Raw genomic sequence first — 12,594 nt, 5'->3', positions numbered from 1 at the left:
AAAGGCCAGTGTAAGGGACAGTGGTTTGTGGACCATGGTTTCAGGTGACATCTAAGTCAATTGGCATAATAAAATCTAGTAACAAAATATTCTGCATCCCAATTTGAAGAGTGGCGTCTGGGGTCTGAAATGCTAGGAAGCAGCCATCTAAGATGCATCAATGAGTCTCAACCCACCTGGATCAAAGGAGAATGAAGAACACCAAGGACACAAGGCGATTACGAGCCCAAGAGACAGAAGAAGGCACGTGAACTAGCAAGTACATCGTCCTGAAACCAGAAGAACTAGGTGGTGCCCGGCTACAACCGATGACTGCCCTGACAGGGAACACAACAGAGAACCCCTGAGGGAGCAGGAGATCAGTGGGATGGAGACCCCAAATTCTCATAAGACCAAACTTAATGGTCTGACTGAGACTAGAAGGACCCCCGTGGTCATGGCCGCCAGACCTTCTCTTGGGCCAGGACAGGATCCATTCCCAAATCCAACTCTTCAGACATGGATTGGACTGGACAATGGGTTGGAGAGGGATGCTGGTGAGGAGTGAGCTTCTTGGATCAGGTGGACACTTGAGACTATGTGGGCATCTCCTGCCTGGAGGAGAGATGAGAGGGTGGAGGGGGTTAGAAGCTGGTGAAATGGATACGAAAAGAGAGAGTGGGGGGAGAGAGCAGGTTGTCTCATTAGGGGGAGAGTGATTGGGGGTGTGTAGCAAGGTGTATATGGGTTTTTGTGTGAGAGACTGACTTGATTTGTAAACTTTCACTTAAAGTACAATAAAAATTATTAAAAAAAAAAAAACTTTGTCTTGGTGAACTTAATGTCTACTCAGGGAGTTAGCCAGAAATCTTTTGATTGCGGGCATCAGACTCCTACTGGAGCTGTGACAGGGAGCAGGAGTAGAAGATCCTCAGTTCTACAGATTCAGGGGTGTTTCATGCAATCCAAGGACAAAGATCTACCTTGGCCCCAAGTGTAGAGCTATAGGAATCCAGTTTGTCCTTTCTTTCCATCTCTCATCTCTCCTTCCCTGTGCATGAGAGGTAATTAGATGTATAAGGGAATTAGGTCTCTCAGTCTGGTTTCTTCCTACGGATCAAAATATAAATACACTGTTACCAACTTCCAAATTTACACTTCTACTGGTTAAGAAAGTAGCCAATGTGGGAGGCATGAGTTTATCTTAGTGGTGGTACTGTGTGAACAGTTTAATCAGTGACACTGGATTATAAATATAGAAATTGTTGAATTGGCGTATGCTTTATCGTGCATGTTTTCACTACACACACACAAATAACAAAAGGCTGCCAAACTAAGTCTGGAACGCCTTGGTTCCTGGGTGGTGCGAATGGTTTGTGCTCAGCTACTGACCCAAAGGTTGGTGTTTCAAGTCCACCTAGCTGCACCGTGGAAGAAAGCCCTGGCGGTCTGCTTTATAAAGATTGCTGTTGTGTGTTGCCGAATCGATTATGACTCATAGTGACCCTCTATGTTACAGTAGGGTTTCCTATATTGTAATCTTTATGGGAGCAGATTACTGGGTCTTTTCTCCTGTGGAGCGACTAGAAGGTTCAAACCACTGACCTTGAAGTCAAGTGTTTAACGTTGTGCCACCAGGACTCAGCCAAGAAAACTCTATGGAGAGGTTGTATCCTGTAACACATGGGGTCGCCATCAGTTGTAATCAACTCGATGGGAACAAGTTTGGTTTTTCGTTTTGCTTTGGTTCTAATTCCAGATTATCCCAGGAAAGGACTTTGAGCATTGTAGGTCAGGTGCCTATGTCTAGAAGAGTTAGCTGTTGCCAGGGAGCAGGGCGTGTTGTAAGAACAGAACAGTTCCCAATGTAACCGTGCTGATGGAAAAAGAAATGAAGGACAGTTAATAACTGTGAAGTGAGGAATTGTGAGGAATTGTAAGAGAGATAGCCTGATGGCTCCCTGCTTCACGGAAACTTTCATGTTTCCATTTGAGGGTTGCAAAATACTTAGACCTTGACGTTTTTAAGATGAATGCCATCGTGTATGTTATAAGGATACCTTTTCATTAATCAAGTAACTAAACCTACGTGATTAGGTCTAAGAGAGATAATTGTTACCTGAATTTCATACTGCAGTAGGTTGTTCTAGAGTGAATTTCTACTGTAATTAGAAAATGAACATAATTTTATCTCATCCAGAATCAAGGTATATTAATATTTAATTTTTAACAAAGGTTAAAGTTTATAAAAGTTAAAATTTATTGGATATACCTAGAATAAAAGATATTGCTATTATTATTTCTGGGTCATTTATGCATTCTGAATTATGAAAATCATTTAGGATGAATAACATTATTTGAGTAGAGAAAGTATGGATTTAGATTCCATTTAACTGACTCAACCATGTATCCTAACTTCTTTCAGTTTCTCCACATGTTAAACTGTCATCTTTCAAGTAAATCATGTGTTAGGATGCTTGTCGTGATTAGATTATGATATATTAGAAGCATTTATTATTTGTTAATTTAGTCTGTTAAACACTGATAATTCTCAGCAGTTTAGGAATTCTGAAAATTTAATTTGTCTCCGCATGTTCTCTTTTAGCTGTGGTTTTAATGCTAAATTTATTTTCCTTTTTCTTAGTTTAATGACATGTCTAATAAATTATTGGGTAATGATGAGAAAACCTAGCCCTGTCTACTCATTTGGGTAAGTTCAAATTATTTTACGCAAAGTTACTACTATTAAAATAATAGTTGTAGCAGGCAGTAAAGAGCTAACTATTTTTACAAAATAAATGTTGCCTGCTTACTAGAACAATGGTCAGATTATGAAAGTGGGTAGCAAAGCAACTTCCAAGGGGATTCTAGAAGAGAAACATGAATGTTTTAATATACAGCATATTACAATAAAATGTTTACATTCAGTTTCCAAATATTTTGGGATTCTCTTATTTTAGACAAACTATAAAGGATTTTTATGTAAATTATCATTCCAGATGTTAAAATAAATGGTAGAGATGGATTTTTATTTTAAAACTTTGGATTTATGATAGCAATCAACTAACAAAGAATTTGAGACTTGTTTTATAATTTCCAGAAATTACTGTTGAAAACTAGAAGATAATCTTTTATGTTAGAGATTTTAAAGAAAGGTTTGAAAAAATGAGTTTCAATTCCAAGGAAACATCTTGAAAGAAGAGTTTCATTCTGGTAAAGAAGCTCTTGGACCAAACCGTCCCTCTTCTCTACTATACCATTCCCTGAGATTACCTTCATATGAACGAAAGCAGGTTTTATGTACTTAATAGCACAAAATAAACATGAAATTTTAATACAAAAAAAAAAAAGATTTTAAGTGTCATTGAAATTTGATAGGATTGGACTATTTGATAAATACTGGTAAGGTACAGACATCCATGTATGGAAATCAGCGACTCGAATAAGCCAAGGGTTTTGGTTGCAAATGGCAGAAATGCAACTCAAAGTCGTTTGGGGAAAAAAAAAGGGAATGTTGATAATTCATATAACTAAACTATGGGAAGACTCGGGCGACTGGCACAGGGACTAGAACACTCAAGACGTTGTCTTTCTCTTCCTTCTTAGGTCTGCTTTTGTCTGTATGTTAGGCTTCGTCTCTCAGACCACTTTTTCTCCCCTAGCTGGAATGGTAACACCTAAGTTTGAAACACCAGTATCTGTTACTCTGTCTCCCCTTTAAAATGTGAATCACTTGCTAGCAGGAACCTTATCATCTTGTTTTCTCTCATACCCTTGGCACCTCAAACAGTGGTTGTCATTCTGATGCTCCTTATGTGTTTCTTGAATGAATGGAAAGAAGAAAGAAAGGAAGGAGGAAAATACAAAAATGTGAAGATAAAGAAAAAAAGTTACCTGAACCTCATTAGCCAGGCAGCAGTTACAGATGATACTTTCCTATTAAAGATCATAAAACCATTATAGAAGTAAACGTTTTGGGTTAGAGGGACTTTAACCATCCAGCTATGCTAATTATTTTGCTCTATAACAACCAGAGTATCTCATGAATTCCCGCCTTACTTTAAATCACAGTATAACCTCTCAAAAAGTAGAAGATGCCACAAGGTAAATTGACTTTCTAAACCTGATTCTAACCTCAAATAAAAACAAGTTGATTGGTCGAACGTGCTATGGTGAAAAGAGCAAGTGGACTTGGGATCAGAGAAACCTGTGTATACTTATCACATTAAACACAACACAAAAATTCGGAGGATTTTTTTTAATATTAGTGATACAATCAAGTCTCAAAGGAATGTAGACAAGCTAGAATGTTGGGCTGAAATCAAGAAAAGGCATTTAGAATGTGTGTAAAACCTTGCTTTTAGCTTAAAAAAAATTTTTTTTTTTCTAAAGCCACGGAACGGGGAAACCCAGCTTAACAACAGTTCATAAAGGAGAGGTTCGAGTTCCTTGGTCAAACACAAGATCAGTAAGAATCAACACGGTTATAGTAATGTTTTAAATAAATGAGTGAACCCACTGCCGTCGAGTCAATTCCAACTCATAGCAACCCTGTAGGATAGAGTACAACTGCCCCATAGGGTTTCCAAGGCTGTAACCTTTATGGGAGCAGACTGGTATGTCTTTCTCCCACAGATCAGCTGGTGGGTTCGAACCACCGACCTTTCAGTTAGCAGCTGAGTGCTTAACCACTGTGCCCCCCAGGGCTCCTTATATATAACCTTAAACCCACTGCTGTCGAGTCAATTCTGACTATATATAACCTTAGGGGATATTAATAGGCATCATATTTTTGGAGATAGTAAGGAAATATCAGTGTTGTAATGCTCTACATGTGTGAGATTACATCTGGCATATTGTGTTGAATTCTGCATGGCTTTCTTTATGAGTGACCTTTGTAACTTAAAATTTAGAAATTAGGATTTCTAGTGGGTAATATGCTGGGTGGTAAAGAAGCTAGAAAACATCTTGTGGTCAGAAATAGCAGGTCTTTTATAGAACAGGCTAATTGAATATGCAGTACATTTCTTCAAATTTTTGAAGGGTTGTCATGAATTGTCATATTTGTGTTTATTTCAGAAGGCATTACTAGGTTTATTAGGTAAGTAATAGATTTCAGTTCAGTTGTAAGGAAGAGCTTATTCTTAAAGTGTTTTGTGCATTGCTTTTCTCTGTGCTCATTATGGAAAAATTAATAGACAATTATAACATTAGTATTAATCTTATACTTATGTATCCCCTTCTCTGTATCAATACAAGTATATTTTTATGTATAATTTACATACCTTTTTCTAGGTAAACTTTTATTGAAATGTAGCAAAAATAGAATAAAGTGCACAAACCTTAAATGTAGTTTGATGAATTTTAACAAATGAATATACCTGTATAACTACTACCTAGAACATGAAACAAGCCCCCCTTCACCTTTTGCATATCCATATACATTTAACATCAGCTTGTCAATTTCCATAAATACCATTGCTGCATTTACATACTGTTTTCTCGTATTGTTTTATAGTCTACTTTTTTTACTTACATCTTTCCATGTTAATAAATAAATACATTTCCGTTTTATTTTTAATGGTACATAATGTTGTATTAATGATTCCAACTTTTTTCCTTTACAGACAGCACTGTAATGAAAATCTCAATTATTCATTGTGTTTTCTGGATCTCCATAATTATTTCCTTGATAAATTTTAAGTATTTATTCTTACCACAAGTATTGAGTGCCTTTAGGATTCAAGGCCCTGGACTATGTGTTGTGGGAAAAACTAAGATGAAAAAGACAATAGTCTGTGACCTCCAGTATATAGACTGGAGATTCTAAGGCTTACTCACAAATAGCTACAGTTATGTGTGGAAATGAGAGGCAGTACACCAAGAAAAACCAAACCTGTTGCCCTAGGCCTGATTCTGACTCATAGTGACCCTTTAGGACAGGTGGATTTGAACTGTTGATCTTTTGGTTAGCAGCATAAGCTCTTAGTAAATGGTTAAAGTCATGAACTCTGGAGCGACAGTACCTGAGTTTGAAAACCTGGCTCCTCTACTTGCTAGTTAAATGACTGTAGACAGTTACTTTTCTTCTTTGTGTTTCAAATACCTTATCTGTTTTTTTTTTTTTTTTTTTGAATGGAGAAGAGTAACCTTCATAAGGGGTTGGAAGGTTTAGATGAAGTAATAAAACAGTAAGCACTTAAACTAGTGCCTGAAATAAGGTTTTCATTTAAGTGGTATGATGATTATCTCTAGAAAGATAAGAACCATAAGTGTGTCCTAGGAATATATGTTGTACAAATAGGCACTTTTCAAAACATCTGTGATTCTTACTGTTTATTATGCTTCTAGGAACTCTAAAGCCTGTTCTGACATAGTGTTTGGGTCATAGTAGACATACGGATTTATTAAGTCAGTGACTAAATGAATGTGCTCTAGAGAGACTGGCTTGTCAATTGAAATAATTATGCTGATGTATTTATTTTTCTGATTTCAGATTTGAAAGGTTAGAAGTCCTGGCTGTATTTGCCTCCACAGTCTTGGCACAGTTGGGAGCCCTCTTGATATTAAAAGAAAGGTAAGTTTGTGTATAATGTTACCATCATTCTAAATTCCACCTGTGACACCTTTGGGAATCTTGAAAGAATCCAGTGAGACGAATTTCTGGTTTGATTGGGTCTGCAGATTTATTATGAGCTGTGGTAGAATTTTAGTATTACAGTTTCTTCGTGTTTTACTCTTCTGTTATTACCTTCTTTTGTGCTACTAAATCCATTCATAGGTGGTATGAATAAAAAAAAGGGATTCAGTCAGTCATTTTTTGTTGCTTATTACAAACCCACTGAAATAGATTTGTTAGAGAAGGGTTGACATTACATATTGAGAATCATTTGTGAGCCTGTCTGTCTCAGCACTGCTAATAATTCATAGTTGATTATCATCTTAAAAGATTTTGTGAGCTTTAAGTTGGATTATTTGTGTGTGTGTGTGTGTGTGTATACTTATGTATGTATGTATATATTGGAGCTCTGGTGGCACAGAGGCTAAGTGGTTGGCTGTTAACCAAAAGGTTGGCAGTTAGAATCCACCAGCTGCTCCTTGGAAACCCTATGGGGCAGTTCTACTCTGTCGTACAGGGTCGCTCGCTATGAGTTGGAATCGATTCAACGGCAACGGTTTACATATGTGTATATATATTTAACAACGCTTTCTAATTTAATAATTCTTAGGACTTATTTAATAACATATACACTGTTTCTTTTAGTGCAGAACGTTTTTTGGAGCAACCTGAGATACACACGTGAGATTTAATTTTAATTTACTACTAAGTTTGATTCCCATTTGTTAATTGCTGTATTATTAGATAATGGTTGCTTTTCCCAATATAAGAGTTCAAATTATGGCAGTATACATTTTCACTGATATTTCAAAACAAAATTCCCAAATTCCAAGACTCTTCTTTTCACTTTTAACTGTTCCCAAGCCTAAGATGTTTTGATACTACACAAGAAGACTTTTCTATCCTGGCTTCAGGTCCTTCATTATTTCCAGGCCCAGGTCAACAGACTAATCCAGCCCTTTCTAGTCTTCTACAATTTAGAATTTAACCCCCAATATCTTTTAGTAGCTCTTACAGAAAAGAGAAAATTGTTATCTACAACATAGTTGTCAACTATGGACCTTAACCCATTCTGACCAGTTAAATTCAGAAAATTCTGATATGTCCAGTATATTGTAAACCAAATACTATTAGCATTTATATAAAATTATAACAAAATTACTTGTAAGAAGACATTGTTAATGCTAAGAGTCTTTTTTTGTCCTGTGTAAGATGGAACAACAGTAGGCAAGACATGGGTTATGGGACTGGAAACCAAGTTCAGATTCTGACTCTGTAAATACCACACCATTGAAGCACACCACTCCACCTTTCCATCTCTTACTATCTTTATATACAGCATGAGAAATTACATAACGATATTGCCAAGAAAAAAAGTAAAGGTGAATATTGTTATTCCTTTTAGGGGAAGATTATTAGTTGGTACATTTGTGGCTCTTTCTTTCAACCTGTTTACGATGCTTTCTATTCGGAATAAACCTTTTGCTTATGTCTCTGAAGGTATGTTTTTTATTTACCATTGATAAAAAATCCAATTAATATCTCATGAAAACAAGTCTTTTTGTTCGTTTCATTGACTCTTATAAAGCAGTGAGAAAGTATATTCTGAAGAGAAGGAAAGAGCCAGCTCAAAGGTTCTCAAGTCTTCTGGAAATGGAGAATTATAAAACAAAATCTCATTAATTCAGGTTTTAAAACAACATAATTTAAACATAGATAGGGTTGGCTTATATGTTAAATTATCTATGATGAAAAATTCCATTGATCAAATAATGTGAATGAGATTTTAAATGTTTAATCTACTTAAGAAAGACCTATTGCAAGCGTTTTAGAATGATCAGTACATTTAGTATGGTTGATGTGTTAATTGCAAATAATTGTATTCTATTAATTAATAGGTCTCCAGGAACTTCTCTTTGGCGATGGTGGGTGGGCATATATTTTAAAGGAGCAAAACTTTATTTCTTTTGAAATATTCTTTTATTTTCAAATTCTTACAAATTCAGACAGATTTTTCACATCAGTGATCTAAATTACTGGCATTTTTCAGTAATTTCAGTGTTTTGGAATCCCAGTAACCCACAAAGGATTTACCACTAATTGATGCAAAAGTGAGGTGAAAACAAAAGTGGGACCTGTACCCAGACCTATACTTCGAAACATAGGGAAGCACAGATAGGCGGGATTCCTTTCTAGGTTTCACTAACTTGAACACTAGATAGTCAGGAGAACAGAGCTTTCTGAAATGTCCGTTCAAGCTTAAACACTTTCATGAGTATTTCGAAGTATGAGTTATATTTGTATGAGTTAGAGTTTAAGAATTACCGGATTAATTGGAAAATAGTGATATTTGAGATGACCAGAATTAAAAAAAACACTTTTATAAATTATAAAAATAGTATAATACTCACTCTAGAAATTTTAAAAAAGTACAGAGATTTAGAAAGAGTATCTCTCTGTGAAGATCAGAAAGACACAATAAGAATACCAGTTATCTCACTACCCAGAGGTGTATGATATCTATAAACATGTCTGTTTTATTCCTTTCTCCTATGCACATATCCTGTCTCTTTATGTACTATATGTATCTGCAACGTCATGTCTGGCTTTTTTTCAGTTAACATGTCTTGAGTATTGCCTCTCATTAAATACTTTTTGAATGAATGATTTTTGAATGCATGCATAATATTCGATCAGATGAATATTTTAAAATATAAGTCTGTTAAATGTTTCTAACTTTTTCTCCTATAAATAATGCTGTGATCAGCTTCTTTATATAAAATTTATTGTTTACGTTTTTGATGATTTCTTTAGGATAAATTCCCAGAGAAGGAATTGTAAACTGGATGAAAAATACAGCCTTTTTTAGACCCTAATATATATTTCCAAACAGATTATCAAGTTTACATTCTCATTAGCTGGAAATTAAGGTTCCCGGAAACATGAAGATTTGTGACATTAGTTATAATTTAAGTGGAAAATAAAAACGATAACCTTTTTTGAACATTTTCTCTAGGTCAGGCACTCTGCTAACTACTTTATATAGAATAACCCATTTAATTCTTCTCACAAGTGTGTGAAGTAAATTATTTTATATCACACATGTAGTAAAGGGCATAGCTGGGATTTGAAACCAGGTGTTCTGGTATCAGAATCTGCTCTTTGCTGCTCTACTGTTCAGCCCTTATGTAGGGCATCACATAAAAAAATTAATATTTCTGTACCACTCTGAGATAAATAGAACAAGATGTTTGAGTCTGGAGGGTACTTATCCAGGGACTGTAACTAGGAGTCATCTTTGGATGTACATCAGTCCTCCACCTGACCTTGTTAGAGCTGAGGGAATCAATAATCGGTATACCTATAACTCATTCTCAGTGTACTGGTTGGGAAACTCTACTTTCCAGTATTAAAAAGTTTAGTAGTAACAATGACATATGTAAATTCATTGATCCTTCAAGTCAACCATATATTATAGTTGAAACTGCTTCTGACTTAGCATCTTAAGGGCAGAAAAGAGGAAAAAGTTCTAGATTTTAGGAGTAGCATGTTCTTTTGCAATGTTTACAGTCATTGCCAAACTTATTTTTAAAATGAAAGAAATTAGGTGTTTCTGGTGGTGGTTTATGCTATATAAATAATTTAAGTATTTTCTTTTTAAAGCTGCTAGTACGAGTTGGCTTCAAGAGCATGTTGCGGATCTCAGTCGAAGGTAAGAGGTTATGGGGTTTCATGATTTACATAATTTAAAAGAAATGTACAAGAACTCTCTTTGCCGCATCTATTTCGAGAATGCAGACTATTCTCAGCAACCAGACTGTTGACATTCCAGAAGGGACTTACAGTAATTGTAAGCAGAGGGACTTCAGTGATATCAATGCAGAGTTCATTCTCCTTGGGGAAAAAAAAAGAGGCTTCAGGGTGACAAACGGTGGGGAAATAGAAAGGAACTGGCTACATTTCACACAATATATAGTCATGTATGTAATACTCTCAAGGGGCTTCTGTTATAAGATGAGGTCTGTGCATGCTTACTTCCTCATCAGTGTTGTTATTCAGGAGTGTGGATCTCTGAAATTTTTTTTTTTAATTGTTTTAAAAAATATATGTGTGTATAGGCAGTCCATGACTTATGATGTTTTTGAATTACCATGAACTGCGCCTATGACTATCCGTTTTTTTTTTTTTTAACATCTTATTATTAGTAATCTGTACTACATACGGTATTGCAGTGTATAATTTGCTAATGTTATTCTCATGCCAACCACTGAAGGCAAATAAAGATTGGATTTATAAAAATACTGATAATAAAAGGCAATAATAATGAAAACTAAAAAATAAGATAGGGTCACTATGAGTTGGAATTGACTCTATGCCAACAGGCTTGGTGTTTTTTTTTTTGGTTTACATCTGACTTACATCAGAACCAACGTATGATGGAGCCGCCAGAAGGGAACCTTGTTGTAAGTCGGGGACTGCCTCTATGACACATTTGCCAATTCAACATTTTTTACACGTACATTTCAGTGACACCAATTACATCAACTATGTTGTACAATCATTACCACTATCCCATGCCAAGTTTTTCATCACCATAAATAGGTACTCAGTGTTTCCTAAACAGCGACTCTCCATTTCCCCCTCCTTACCGCTCCTCCTGGTAACCACTAATAAACTTTGCTCTATACATTTGCCTATTTTAGATATTTCATATAAGTGGGGTCATACAATATTTGTCCTTTTGTGATTGTCTTTCTTCACTCAGCATAATGTTTTCAAAGTTCATCCATGTTGTAGCATGTATCAGGACTTCATTTCTCTTTATGACTGAATAATATTCCATTCCTAGAATTGTTGGGTCATATGGCATTTCTAATGTTCAACTTTTTGGGGAACCACCAAACTTTTTCACAGAAGCTGTACCGGTTTGCATTCCCACCAGCAATGAATGAGGGTTCCAGTTTCTCCACATCCTTGTCAACATTTGTTGTTTTCTGTTTTTGTTTGTTTGCTTTTTATCTTAGCCATGCTGGTGGAAGTGAAGTGGTATCTCACGGTGGTTTTGATTTGCGTCTCTCCAATGGCTGATGATCTTAACATCTTTTAATGTGCTTGTTGGCGATTTGTATATCTTTGGTGAAATGTCTGTTCAAATCTGTCGCCCCTCTTTTTTTATTGGGTGTTTGTCTTTTTGTTAAGTTATAAGAGTTCTTTATGTATTTTGAATATTAAACTTTTATGATATATGTAGGTTGTCTCTTTACTTTGTTGGTGAAGTCTTTTGTTGAAGGTTTTTAATTTTGATGAAGTCCAGTTTATCTATTTTTGTCTTTTCTTATTTGTGCTTTTGTGTCATATCTGAGAATCCATTGTAAAAACTATGTCCTGAAGATATACCTCTATGCTTTCTTTTAAGACTTTCATGGTTTTAGGCCTTAGATTTAGGTCCTTGATCCATTTTGAGTTAATTGTTGTGTATGTTGTGAGATATGAGTCCAGCTTCATTCCTTTGCATATGGAAATCCAGTTGTCCCAGCACTATTTGTTAAAGAGACTGTTTGTTCCCCATTATATGAACTTAGCACCCTTGTCAAAAGTCAATTGACTGTAGATGTTTTATTGGTAAAGGTTTATTTCTGGACTCCCAATTCTATTTCATGTATCTCCAAAATATCTTGGATGAAAATACATTCATAGGATTCAGATGAGGCCAGGTGTTATTTGTTCAGAATCTCAAGCCCAGAAGGATGAGTTAATTTTTAAAGGGCATGACATTAAACTTGTATCAAATTGAGCTGTTTTAGTTCAGCACACATGGCCACTAAAAACATGAATACCAGAAAATTTTTGGGTAGTATCTGTATTTAGCAGGCTGATGAATAAAATCTAAGAGTTGTCCAGCTACGGAAACAAGAGAACAGATGATTTCTAAGACCTATTGGCGATATTTTAAAGATGCAATAAAATTCATCTTTTTAACGGGAAAAAAGAATGCA

The 12,594-nt window shown here is 35.5% G+C and overlaps 1 protein-coding gene across 9 annotated transcripts in view; it reads left to right on the top strand.

The window, feature by feature from the left end:
- Positions 1-12,594, top strand: part of SLC30A6 (solute carrier family 30 member 6) — a 69,267-nt gene that overhangs the window by 20,826 nt on the left and 35,847 nt on the right. For 5 of the 9 annotated variants that reach the window (XM_010595845.3, XM_064277237.1, XM_064277235.1 and 2 more), the window contains 5 exons: positions 2,624-2,689; positions 6,476-6,556; positions 7,244-7,279; positions 8,004-8,098; positions 10,262-10,310. In XM_010595845.3, the coding sequence (XP_010594147.1) occupies positions 2,624-2,689; positions 6,476-6,556; positions 7,244-7,279; positions 8,004-8,098; positions 10,262-10,310 (327 nt within the window). Of the gene's footprint in view, positions 1-2,623; positions 2,690-6,475; positions 6,557-7,243; positions 7,280-8,003; positions 8,099-10,261; positions 10,311-12,594 lie in introns of those variants that run through there. The other 4 variants (XM_064277238.1, XM_064277240.1, XM_023555254.2 and 1 more) reach the window with 4 other exon arrangements.

The sequence above is a fragment of the Loxodonta africana genome, chromosome 26 (assembly GCF_030014295.1).
Source record: "Loxodonta africana isolate mLoxAfr1 chromosome 26, mLoxAfr1.hap2, whole genome shotgun sequence".
NCBI classification, from domain to species: Eukaryota; Metazoa; Chordata; class Mammalia; order Proboscidea; family Elephantidae; genus Loxodonta; species Loxodonta africana.
This window is presented reverse-complemented; position numbering and strand designations above follow the sequence as displayed.